This window comes from Lutra lutra, chromosome 4 (assembly GCF_902655055.1).
Source record: "Lutra lutra chromosome 4, mLutLut1.2, whole genome shotgun sequence".
Taxonomy (NCBI): domain Eukaryota; kingdom Metazoa; phylum Chordata; class Mammalia; order Carnivora; family Mustelidae; genus Lutra; species Lutra lutra.
In genome coordinates this window covers 174,520,347-174,532,603 of record NC_062281.1, presented here as the reverse complement: position 1 = coordinate 174,532,603, position 12,257 = coordinate 174,520,347, and the positions used below count along the sequence as shown (strand labels likewise).

Here is a 12,257-nt window from a genome sequence, read left to right as displayed (position 1 = left end):
TTCATAAAGTTTCTATGACAAAGTATGAATGTGACAGATCTACCATGATATCTGGCACAATAAGGGGTTGTATTATTTAACATCTACTAAGTGTTAGGAAAAGAACTCAGGGGACACCTGGGTGGCTGAGTCAGTTAAGCATCCTGCCTTCGGTTCAGGTCATGATCCCAGAGTCTTGGGATCGAGTCCCGCACGGGGCTTCTTGCCCAGCAGGGAGCCTGCTTCTCTCTCTGCCTCTGCCTGCTGCTCCCCCTGCTTGTGCTTTCTTCCCCTCCCCCGACAAATAAATAAATAAAATCTTTATAAATGAATGAATGAATGAATAAATAAAAGGGAAATCGGGGGATAGGGAACACCCATGCTCTTCAGAGTGCCAAGCCCAGAAATCATACACTGACAATTGTTTACGTTTTCTTGACTACAGAAGTAACAGAGGGTATAAATAATTACAACAGTCATGGTACTTTCATACCTCGTAACAGTGTAAGCAGAAATATCCTGCAAATTAGCAGGTAAAACCTAGACACACATCAAATAATAGGATCTTTCACATCACCATATGAGATGGACTCTCCAAATTCTATTGAACAATAGGAGAAATAACAAGTGACTTCCCAATAAAACCTGAATGCTTAATAACTATTAACAATGACACATGTTAAAGTTACTCAGTGAATCCATAAATAGATCAATTAATTGGGCTATACTCCACCATCTGTAAGAACCCATACATTTATGCTGAGGTCTTATAAGGACCTGTTTCAAAGGAAGAAACACAAATTACTTCCAATCCATGCAAAGAACAGAACCAGGTGACAGTGAGCCAAAAATAACATATATTCAAGATAAATATCAATCACAGGCAGGCAGCTACAAAGCACCTCTGCTGTTGGCTCGGGAGAAATCCCAGGAGGGTTCGCCCATTAAGGAACACTCGGAACTTCCTAATAATACTGTTCAGAGACATCAGCATGAAGGCTAAGGCCCTGGAGTGATGCTAAAGTAGCCTGGCCACTGCTTCTATCATCCATAATCCTAAGGGAGAAAACAGATCATCACAAAGGAATACAGCATACTCCAAGCAGTGTGTGGGGAGATACATGTAAGACGAAGACTGGCTCAGAACAATTAGGTGCTCTCATCATCGAACTACGGTCTAAGTGAGGGCAAGTATATGTCATCCTTGCCAGTCCCCCAGTAATGAGAAGCCAACACAAGCTTAAAGCAGTGCCTGTTCCTTTCTCGATCTCCCCCAACAAGCAGACTGTTTTTCCCTCCAAGTATTAGAAACAACAATGCAGCCTCACCTGGCATGCCTGCAGCCAGTCCTTGTCCAAAAGCAAGGGCAGAATTCACTGCTGCAGCTGCCACTAGTGGATCTGTTTGCTGTCCCTGCTGGTTCTGATTTGGGGTCAAAGGACGCTGGCTGGCTCCTCCACGGAGAACCTGGGAGACAGAAATAAGTCAACTACTTTCTTCTCACTGAAAATACCTAAGACCCACCGTATGCTTAAGTTGGGCCAACTTTTAAAAACTGATAGTTGTAAACTGTTTCTCCTATAAGGTCTTATATGGCATTGCTGTTAGGATAAAAATTCAATTAGCAACATCTCATTTAGTAAAATCTCATTCTACCATTCTTAAACATTATTACACCTTTATAAGCAGCCAAAAGCATTAAAAAAAATGGTTCATTAATCAAATACGTAACATCTATCCTCTGGCAGGTACTGGAGATAAAGCAATGAACAAGACAGAGCCCCTGCCCTCTTGAAGCTTTTATTCTCGTGAATGAGAGAGACAACAAATGGCAACTCAATATCAGTGCTTGACAAAAAGTGGGTGGAGGAGTCTGACAGAGTGGGGAGGGGAGTTTAGATAGGATGAACAGGGGTAATTTACCCACACAGTTCAATCAAAATATCGGTGTCTAAAGAGGGGGAAAGAAAAAACCCCACCAAACGTCTATATTTTCTTTACGGAGTATAAGGCACCTTCTCTACCCTATTTTTTTTTTTTTTAAGATTTTATTTATTTGTCAGAGAGAGAGGAGAGCGAGGGAGCACAGGCAGACAGAATGGCAGGCAGAGGCAGAGGGAGAAGCAGGCTCCCCGCCAAGCAAGGAGCCCGATATGGGACTCGATCCCAGGATGCTGGGATCATGACCTGAGCCCAAGGCAGCTGCTTAACCAACTGAGCCACCGAGGCGTCCCCCTTCTCTACCCTATTAACACTATTCTCATTCAACAAGGCCCACGTGGCCCCAAACAAGCTCATCAGATTTGACTTCGGAGTCTTCTGACCTGTTCCTATCTCTCCTCTCCTAAATTCCACAATAGACTGCCATCTAAATGGAGACGAGTGTCAAGAACACTGCCTTTCAGTACAGAATACCAGTTCTGTCACTGTGCTGAAGAATTCACTTCTTACAAATGAAACATGGGTATCAAAATGGTGGAGATCACTCTCACTCTGAATCTACTCCACATGATCTATACACTCCATCAAGTAAAAACGCAAAACCCACAGACCAAACCTAAAATTATAAAATGTGTTTTGCATGTTTTTAAAGGCAAAGAAAGTTCTTATCAGATCACTTTCACTATCACTCTGCTCTTTATAAAAGTTAGACATATGATCAGGAACCTGCGTACAGATTATTCTTGGTACCATCTGGCAAAAAATGTAAAAGAGAAACACCACTAATCATCAACTATTTATTAAATGAGTATAAGGGAAACACCACCACCCAAACTGGCAAGAAGTCATGTAGATAGAAACTTAGTTGACTCCAAGTCTCCCCTTCCCTTATCTGTAAAAGTAGCGCGAGAACTGCTGATCTTGCAGATCCGTTGGGAGTATTAGAATTAATGTCTGCAAGGCACAATACTTGGTATCCAGGCGACAATCAATAACCGAGAGCTAATTATAATCAAAATATTTGTTTGTGACCTAAAGATTCTAACCAACTTTACAAGAGAAGGAGTGCTTCAATCCACATAGACAGAAGAGTCAAGGAAGGCTGCCCAGGTAAGTGTTTGCACTAAGACTTAGAATATGCCTAACCAATGACCCAGAAGAGCTCTCTAGGAAAAGTGAACAGCATGTACAGAGATACGGCCAATACTAACAGTTCAAGAATGAATAAAACAGGGACGCCTGGGTGGCTCAGCTGGTTAAGCGGCTGCCTTCGGCTCAGGTCATGATCCCAGCGTCCTGAGATCAAGTCCCACATCGGGCTCCTTGCTCAGCGGGGAGCCTGCTTCTCCCTCTGCCTTTGCCTGCCACTCTGTCTGCCTGTGCTCACTCTCTCCGACAAATAAATAAAATTTTTAAAAAAATGAATAAAACATCAATGAAAGCATCATTTCCATAAGGCACTGTGAACCAGGTTTATGTATGGTTGAGAGCTATGTAAGGCTGGGGGGACAAGGGAAGGGACATGGTGCCTGAAGAAAGAGGTAATCCAGACTACTGGGCCCCAGTTTTAATGAGAAAAGCAGGGCGGGCGCCTGGGTGGCTCAGTTGGTTAAGCAACTGCCTTCAGCTCAGGTCATGATCCTGGGTCCTGGGATCGAGTCCCACATCGGGCTCCCAGCTCCATGGGCAGTCCGCTTCTCCCTCTGACCTCTCCTCTCATGCTCTCTCACTCTGTCTCTCTCTCTCTCAAATAAATAAAATCTTTAAAAAAAAAGAAAAGAAAAAAGAAGAAAAGCAGGGCGTTTCCTTTTTGTCCACTGTCTAGAAATCTGCGTGGGACACAGATGATTAATCAAAGTTTTCAAGTCAGCTGCCAGTATTCATGTATTTTTAATTTCATCAACAGCTATCAAGTCTGGATTTTGTGGAAACAAATATGTAAAATTTTATAAGTAACAGTTTAACATCAAATAAAATCAACAAAAATGACTGAACATCTGCTTGTAAAACACTACTCTCAGAGTCTGCTTACTAGCTACCTTTTGGTGCAAAATCTGTTAAATTCAAATTTCTTTTCAAAGGTACTGATTTAAATACAGCTTTTGAAATCTACCCTATACTTAATACACAAGTAGATGCTCAGTGGGGATATCTTAATTAATAATCGTTCACCATGCTCAGTAGAATTATCATCTACACAGTCTCCCCCAATCTAGAAAGTTCAGAAGGCATTCTAAACATTTCCCTCTCAAAATGCCATATCTAGCACCAAATCACCACCAAGTATGACTACGTGTGCTTGACTTCAACCAAACACCCACGGAGTTTTTCTTGAGCAAACATTTTGAAATAGAAAAGAACAAAATTTTTGTCAGAGGTCAAAGAAACCTGCACAAAAAGGATGAAAAGGAATCAGAAGTAAGATGGAGTGGCTGGAAGGTCACTGACTATGCTCAAAGTTCCAGCAGTTAGGTGTGGAACAGTTACCATGCCTAGAACATAACAAATGTTCTGTTTTCTGGTAAAATCTCAAGACCAAAAAGGTCAAAAGCAACTTTAAAAAGGGCCTCTCACTTTAGTGACCACAACAAAGGAGTTCACCAAGAAAATCGTATTTTCCTAAAACAACCGAAACCAAAAACTGACAAAAACAACAAAGGAACTAAAATATGGCTGCTTATTAAAAAGGAATGCCAATAACCTTTTCTCAGTGGGGTCTGGAATAGTGGATGACAGAAAACCCTGATATGCAAATGATTACAATGCCCATTTTATAGCTAAGGATATAGCTTCTCTATTTTCAGAACTTCTCGATATTCTCCATATTCATGCAACCCACCCCTAGGTGCAAAACCAGTCAGTAGTAGAACAAAGACCAAATCTCTGGCTTTCTGTAACTCCAAACATCACAATATGGTCAGAAAATACTACCAGCTGTGAAATTATAGATTTGTGTTCAAATCTTAACAACTTAATACCTACGTGACCCTGGGCACACAAATCCCATTTCCTCAATCTTATGAAGGAAGTCATAAAATCTATTTATCGGAATTAGAAAATATAAAAGAAATTACAGGTAGAGCACTTAGCTTTAAACAAAAAGCTTTCAAGAAGTAGTATTTACTACTATTTTTCTTATTCACTCTAGCAGAACTAATTTTAAAAACACAGCAATTACTTCTGTCTACCAAATCCACAATTATCTGGCAGCCGTTTAAATACAAAGATCAAAACACAAGTAAATACTGACTATCCACAAAGAATAAACTATTAAATGTATCACGGGGATCACCCACTATGTCAACAAATATTCTGCGAAATTCCCTTACATACCTGGGACAAGAGTTGTATTTACTGCAAAGAAAATCATGCATTAGCTTCCAAAAACTGATCTTACTATAAAATTACTGACCCAGGATAAATTGGATGGAATTTCAAGACCTGTGTTTTTTCTATAATTTTGCAGAATCTGAAAAATTAAACAGTAGCACTGGTAAAAATCAAAGCATTCTTGTTTGCATGTCACGTGTACACAGATGAGCATGGTGTTTTGCCTCAAAAGAGAGCTTTAATTTGACAATGTGTATCAAAGCCTAAATGTTCATTTTATTTGCTCGAAAAAACTACATTTCTAGGAATTTATTCCATGGAAATAATAATACATTTATGTCAAGCATATCAGTCTTAATTATAACATCAAAATATTGCTAAATTAAATATCAAAAAATAGTAAACTGGTAAAAATAAAGTATGGGATACGCTGACAGATTTAAAGGTAGCTAGTAAATCTCTCTAAAAAGCACTAAATAAAATGGAAAACTGGAAAACTGTAGAAACTCAAAACCATGTGGATAGCGTAACCCCAATTTATCAGAAATTGAATAATAAACCTAAAATGACAAATACCACCTATTAATTTTGTTTTATCTCGACATGAGGATTTTTTCCCTTTGAGTTTTCCAATTCATCACAATTTTCAGCAATAAATCAGTGTTTTTCTAATAAGCAGGAGAAAAGGCCTATTCAAAATAAAACGGCATACTTAATTTTTGTGGTTCATTATTCTTTCCCAACTCATTAAAGAGCTCTTATTATCTAAGTTAAAATGTACGTAATAGGTTTAAAGATTTATATCCAGTTCAGCTGATGTTCTCAATAAGCAGTATGGTGAACGAGCCTCCCTGTCTGTGGCAAGCTGCCTACGGGAGAGGCAGAGGTGATCTAAGAACAGTGTCTGGAAGGCAGCAATGGCATACTGTAGTTAAGGCAGAAAAGCAGCTCTTCCTAGCAGTACGAGTACTCATTTGCCACTTGCTAACCATGTCCCCTTAAGTGGATGATCCTCTATGCACTTTTCTCCTACACAATCTCATGAACTTACCTAGGTATGCAGACCAAGAACTTGAGCATAAAACGCATTCGGTAAGCCTCGTTAAGTCTCAGCCTGAGTTCAGGTAACACACACTAGAGGGAACTCGCCACTCCACAGCATTTCTCCAACAGGAGCAGCATTACCCTTTAATGATACACCATTACTAAAATTCACACTTACAGGGGATAAGTTCTGTTTACATTTACCTGCTGCTGCCCTTGCTGAGCCTGTGGGGTAGTCTGCTGATTTGCAGAATTAGTTGCTGCCGCTGCGGCAGCCGCTTGCTGCTGGAAAAGACTGGCAGGGTAGACTCCCCAGGGAGTGACTCCGTAATACTGGTGAGGGACCACAGCCGGACCTAAAAATAGCAGGAGAAAGGTAAGGCAAGTTTAGACTAGTCGGAATCATCCCAGGGTTTCGGAAAACTACATCAGACTCAACAGATCCTACGGTAAAATAGTAAAGATACATAGATTCGTACTAGCTGATCGTGAATTCTGTTTGTGAAGAATAGAACGTATTTTTGTATTTTTATAAGTCTTCTGAAGTCAGCAATTTACTACAGGCCTAGATGAAGAAGCTAGTGAAGGACAAAATATTAAAGATATTACAAAAGGGAGAATAACTGATCAAAGCTGGACGGAACGGGTTTTAAGAACAGACAGAAGAATTGGCCTTGGTCAGGAAGAAAGCAAAAGGCCTGTGCTTCTGCTGAGAAAGAACAGACATGGGACAGACAGAGTTTGTTGTTTGAAGGGAAATAAATGATGGGTCTGTGCGCATCAAGTGAAGGGAAAGGATAAAGATTCAGCTGTGCCCTGCTCTCAATGGTAAGGATGGCACCTGAGATGACTGACAGGGACAGGGGCCGTGGTGCTTCATTAACTCCTGAAGCAGGAAAACCCATTAGTCTTCAACGCCTTAACCCAGACACTCCACTGAACCTCCGCTGTTCAATTTCTTTTTTTTTTTTAAGATTTTATTTATTCATTTGACAGACAGAGATCACAAGTAGGCAGAGAGGCAGGCAGAGAGAGAGAGGAGGAAGCAGGCTCCCTGCCGAGCAGAGAGCCTGATGCCGGACTCGATCCCAGAACCCTGGGATCATGACCTGAGCCGAAGGCAGAGGCTTTAACCCACTGAGCCACCCAGGCGCCCCGACGTTCAATTTCTAAGAGGCCTGGTTCTCCTGTTTCTTTCTTTCTTTCTTTTTTTTTTTTTTTAAAGATTTTATTTATTTATTTGACAGACAGAGATCACAAGTAGGCAGAGAGGCAGGCAGAGAGAGAGAGAGGAGAAAGCAGGCCCCCTGCAGAGCAGAGAGCCCGATGCGGGGCTCAATCCCAGGACCCTGGGATCATGACCTGAGCCGAAGGCAGAGGCTTTAACCCACTGAGCCACCCAGGCGCCCTTGGTTCTCCTGTTTTTGTGTTGGAAGTCATTCAACACCACTACATTCAGACACTGATATATGAAATTTTGAATTTAAGTCAATGTTGAAAACAAACAGAAGCAAAACCTTACAGACCTGCAAGCATCCTAGATAAAACCAAGCGCTCTGCTTCAGTCTCAATGAGCTATTCCCCTCTGGCCACAAGCTCTCGCTACAGTCTGTGCCGTACACGGTAGGCAGCACAGGTGACACAGCCCCGCAGACAGCAGCCTGGGCGTGGCAGAAATCTACACCACAGAATTCTCTGAAGATGGCAGCAAGAAACACCAAGGCTTCATTTTGCCAACTAAGACAAGGGCTCAAAGCCAGCTCCTCGTAGCTGCAGAAACACATCCCCCAATGAGAAGTTTCTTAAAACAGAGTTTAAAATATCTGCAACTTGACTGAATAATAACACTGCCTATAGATAAGAGTTCCTAAGAGCTATTTTGAATGTGTCTATTCTGACATGGTAGCTAATCCTGCAGAAACAGAGATTTCAGGGTGTCTGGGTGGCTCAGTCAGTTAAACGTCTGCCTTCGGAGGTCATGATCCCAAGGTCCTGAGCTCGAGCCCTGCTTTAGGCTCCTTGCTCGGCACGGAACCTGCTTCTCTCTCTGCCTGCTGCTCCTCCCCTGGCTTGTGCTCTCTCTCTCCCCCTTGAAATAAATAAAGTCTTTTCAAAAAAGATAAACAAATTTCATTAAGACAAAATCCATTGGAACATGTGTTTTGTTTCCCAGTTTTAAGCTTCTAAGATCCCAATAAGTCAAATTACATCACTGCCCGATACTGCTCTGACATTTCTGACTTGGTATTTTCTGTACCTGTGGGCCTATTAACCAAGATCAAGCAGCTCTGTTTATAAGGCTACCCACTGTGAAATACTACATCTGGGTGCAAAATAAACATGCTGCTTAGAGAACCTAGGTGACAGTACAGGCTACTTTTTTATAGTAGGCAAAGGGTTTATAAAAAACTTTTAACTCCTCAGAATCTGAAGAGTCTAAGAACCTTACACCTCCAAGTTAGAGAATAGCAAGTCCCCAAACCCACCTGACTAGTGTTTACAAAGTGGAGTGGTCTTGGGCATTTACAGAAGAGAATGGAAGAGAAAACGCCACAATGGAGACGTTAACCTAGGCCCTAGTTTCCTCACCTGCAAATGGGTATGATAAGGGTAAGGGTGTTGCCACATCCATGGGGAAAGACTGGATTGCAACCTGCAGCGACAGTCTCAAAGCTCTGTCACACGTCAACAACAAAACCTTCAACTGGGCACAGACTGCTGTTACCATCAACATTCATATAATCCTCTTCAATTTTCTCAACTAGCATTTCTACTACTCTCCGGGGTCACATGGCCTCTGACTGCAGTTAGAAAAATACCTCCCGGGGTGTACCGTCAATGGAGCTTGGCTCATCAGGATGCCTGCTCCACTTCCCGTGTGATCGGCACCCCACAAGCATATGCAGTGCCGTAGCCTGGGTGGTTAGCATCTCTGGTTCTTCGTGAAAGCACTGAAGTCTTTCTCAGTCTGGCTCAGCTGATGGGTAGGTACAAAGAGCAAGACTCTCATCTCCGAACCATGATTCCAGTGAGGACTGGAGTGTTGTCCCTAAGATAGCTCTTCGTTGTAAGTAACATACAGTAAGTCAGCAGAGAAAAGAAAGAGAAGAGATAATTCAACACTACACTGAAGTGACATGCATGCATGGACTCTGGGTTAGACCTGGTTCAAACCCCAACTCTGTAATATTTAAGTAGTGTGACCTCAAAAAAAAAAACAGCTCTTGGAGCCCCAAATTCATAATCTGTAAAATCATCATCCAGAGCACTGGCTGCCTCAGTCGGTTAAGCATCTGACTCTTGGTTTCAGCTCAAGCTGTGATCTCAGGGTCATGGGTTCAAGCCCCACACCAGACTCCATGCTCAGCAGGGAGTCTGCCTAAGATTCCCGCCCCTGCCCCTATCCCTACCCCTGCTCGTGCATGTGTACTCTCGCTCTCACTCTCTCTCTCTCTCTCTCTCTCTTTGAAATAAATAAATAAATGAATAAATAAATAAAATCTTTAAAAAAAAAAAAATCATCGTCCAACAACTCATGAAAGTAAAGCACCCAGCACAATGCTTGGCCAATAGTTAGTAACAGCTGAATAAATACTAAAGATGGTTAGCAAAGATCATTCTGCTAGGAAGAGCTTTCTGTTTCCCTCAACGGCAAGGGAGACAGAGGAACTACACTATATACACTCCCATCACAACGCATGCCATAATGTGAACTATGCTAAAGGAAATGGTAAGAAGGATGCCTGGGTGGCTCAGTGGGTTAAGCCACTGCCTTCGGCTCAGGTCATGATCTCAGGGTCCTGGGATCGAGTCCCGCATCGGGCTCTCTGCTCAGCGGGGAGCCTGCTTCCCTCTCTCTCTCTGCCTGCCTCTGTCTACTGTAATCTCTCTCGGTCAAATAAATAAATAAAATCTTAAAAAAAAGAAGAAGAAGAAAATGGTAAGAAATGCTATACTGTATCTGAGTTAAAAGTGGCAAATCAGGGGCGCCTGGGTGGCTCAGTGGGTTAAGCCGCTGCCTTCGGCTCAGGTCATGACCTCAGGGTCCTGGGATCAAGTCCCGCATCGGGCTCTCTGCTCAGCGGGGAGCCTGCTTCCCTCTCTCTCTCTGCCTGCCTCTGTCTACTGTAATCTCTCTCGGTCAAATAAATAAATAAAATCTTAAAAAAAAGAAGAAGAAGAAAATGGTAAGAAATGCTATACTGTATCTGAGTTAAAAGTGGCAAATCAGGGGCGCCTGGGTGGCTCAGTGGGTTAAGCCGCTGCCTTCGGCTCAGGTCATGACCTCAGGGTCCTGGGATCAAGTCCCGCATCGGGCTCTCTGCTCAGCAGCGAGCCTGCTTCCCTTCCTCTCTCTCTGCCTGCCTCTCTGCCTACTTGTGATCTCTGTCAAATAAATAAATAAAATCTTTAAAAAGAAAAAAAAGTGGCAAATCACATGCTATATAATAGTAAATAAAATCTTACAATAGTAATATTTAATTATGATTAACATGACTTGGAGGGATTTGTTCCCAGAGAATTTTTACTTTGGAAGACACTGACTTTGTCCCAATGTTGAATTCAATCTACCATACCTATGTGAGCCCATTATGATGCCAGCAATGGTGCTCCAGAGTCAGGTAACAGAAAGGACTGCTTTTGAAAGAGTTCAGTCTCAAGGGGAAACAAAACCACTCATGCATGCATCCACAAGCAAATACAAAGTAAAAGTAAGTAACAGAGAAAGAACAGGGGAGTCAGTAAAGGAAGAGTTTCTAGGTGGTGGCAGTGAGGGCTAAGGAGAGCGCCAGGCGAAGAATGGGAAGCGTTTACTACAGAAGACTAAGGAAACCAGTGTCCAAAGACACAGAGACCTAAGCCGGTGTGGTGCCCACAGCAATCCAAAATCACTTTAGCTCTGCTAGAATGTCTCGTGTTTAAAAACAGTTTTCAAGAACACTGTTGGGGAGGGGTAAGCAAATCAGGAACATGAAAGTGAGAAGAGGTGCCAAAGCCTGCTAGATAGAGTATAAGGACCTGGACTGTGGCAGACCACAGGCAGTAGGATGACCTAGGAAAGGGGATAATTTCCCAAACTATCTACGAGCAATCTGGTGGTTCCATGGATCACAAACACCCATATAGGAGCAGCTCATGAATTTGCCTTTGGATGTGTTCAAGGTGAGGTTACAGCTAAGGAGAGCTATCCAGCTGGCAGGCAGAGGACACTGGAAACCAGGAGAAAAATCTCCACTTGGATTGGGGAACAGGGTACAAAGAATGCCTGCCAGCCCCCACGACTTTAGCAGGGGATAAAGTGCCGCGTGCAGAAGAACACCTCACCTAGTGTTGCAGCTGCCGCCAGTCCAGCTGTGTAGGGGTCCGTCCCCGGGGGAGCAGCGCTGATGATGTATGGATTGGGGACAAAGGCAGCGGGCGCTAAACCTGCTGAAAACACACCTGTCAGTAAAAACACACCCAACTAGAACTGCAGCCCCAGCAGATCCTACACAATTTGGCTACTCACTCCATGCTGCAGGTGAGGAAAAAAGAAAAAAGACAAGCCAGGATAGGCTGAGAGGAGAGAGGTCTTTTAAAAAGTTAAAATAATCCCTATACTAAAGATCAGAGTGACACTTATATTATCTTTTTGTCTTTTTTTGTTGTTTTGTTTTTTGTTTTTTATCTCTGCTAACAATTTAAACCGTTAAGCAGTTTCAAATTCAGCAAAATTTCTCAAGGACTATCGAAATTATGGCAGGCTAAAACAAAGCAATTTTAAAGACTCTGTAATGGGAGGGAAGGAAGAATTTATCTCCATTTACAACAATTTTCCTAACAGTTTTTCTCAAAGAAAATGTATAGGTATTTATAAAGACTAGCATCTTCAATTATAAATTAAACCAGATTCAGGCAAAAGCCGTTATGCCTAGCCTTAATACGTTTAGGTTGGAAGCAAGTCGTTTCTTCCACAACATACC

General features: G+C 42.4%; 1 protein-coding gene and 1 non-coding gene across 17 annotated transcripts in view; both read right to left on the bottom strand.

Annotated features, from left to right (window-relative positions):
- Positions 1-12,257, bottom strand: part of PUM1 (pumilio RNA binding family member 1) — a 142,585-nt gene that overhangs the window by 34,943 nt on the left and 95,385 nt on the right. For 10 of the 16 annotated variants that reach the window (XM_047723844.1, XM_047723847.1, XM_047723850.1 and 7 more), the window contains 3 exons: positions 11,620-11,724; positions 6,499-6,650; positions 1,308-1,446 (listed from right to left, as the gene is read on the bottom strand). In XM_047723844.1, the coding sequence (XP_047579800.1) occupies positions 1,308-1,446; positions 6,499-6,650; positions 11,620-11,724 (396 nt within the window). The remainder of the gene's footprint in view (positions 1-1,307; positions 1,447-6,498; positions 6,651-11,619; positions 11,725-12,257) is intronic. The other 6 variants (XM_047723845.1, XM_047723848.1, XM_047723856.1 and 3 more) reach the window with 1 other exon arrangement.
- LOC125099548 (small nucleolar RNA SNORD103/SNORD85) lies at positions 1,114-1,191 on the bottom strand. The gene has a single exon (XR_007127259.1). It is a non-coding gene; the product is annotated as a small nucleolar RNA SNORD103/SNORD85 (small nucleolar RNA).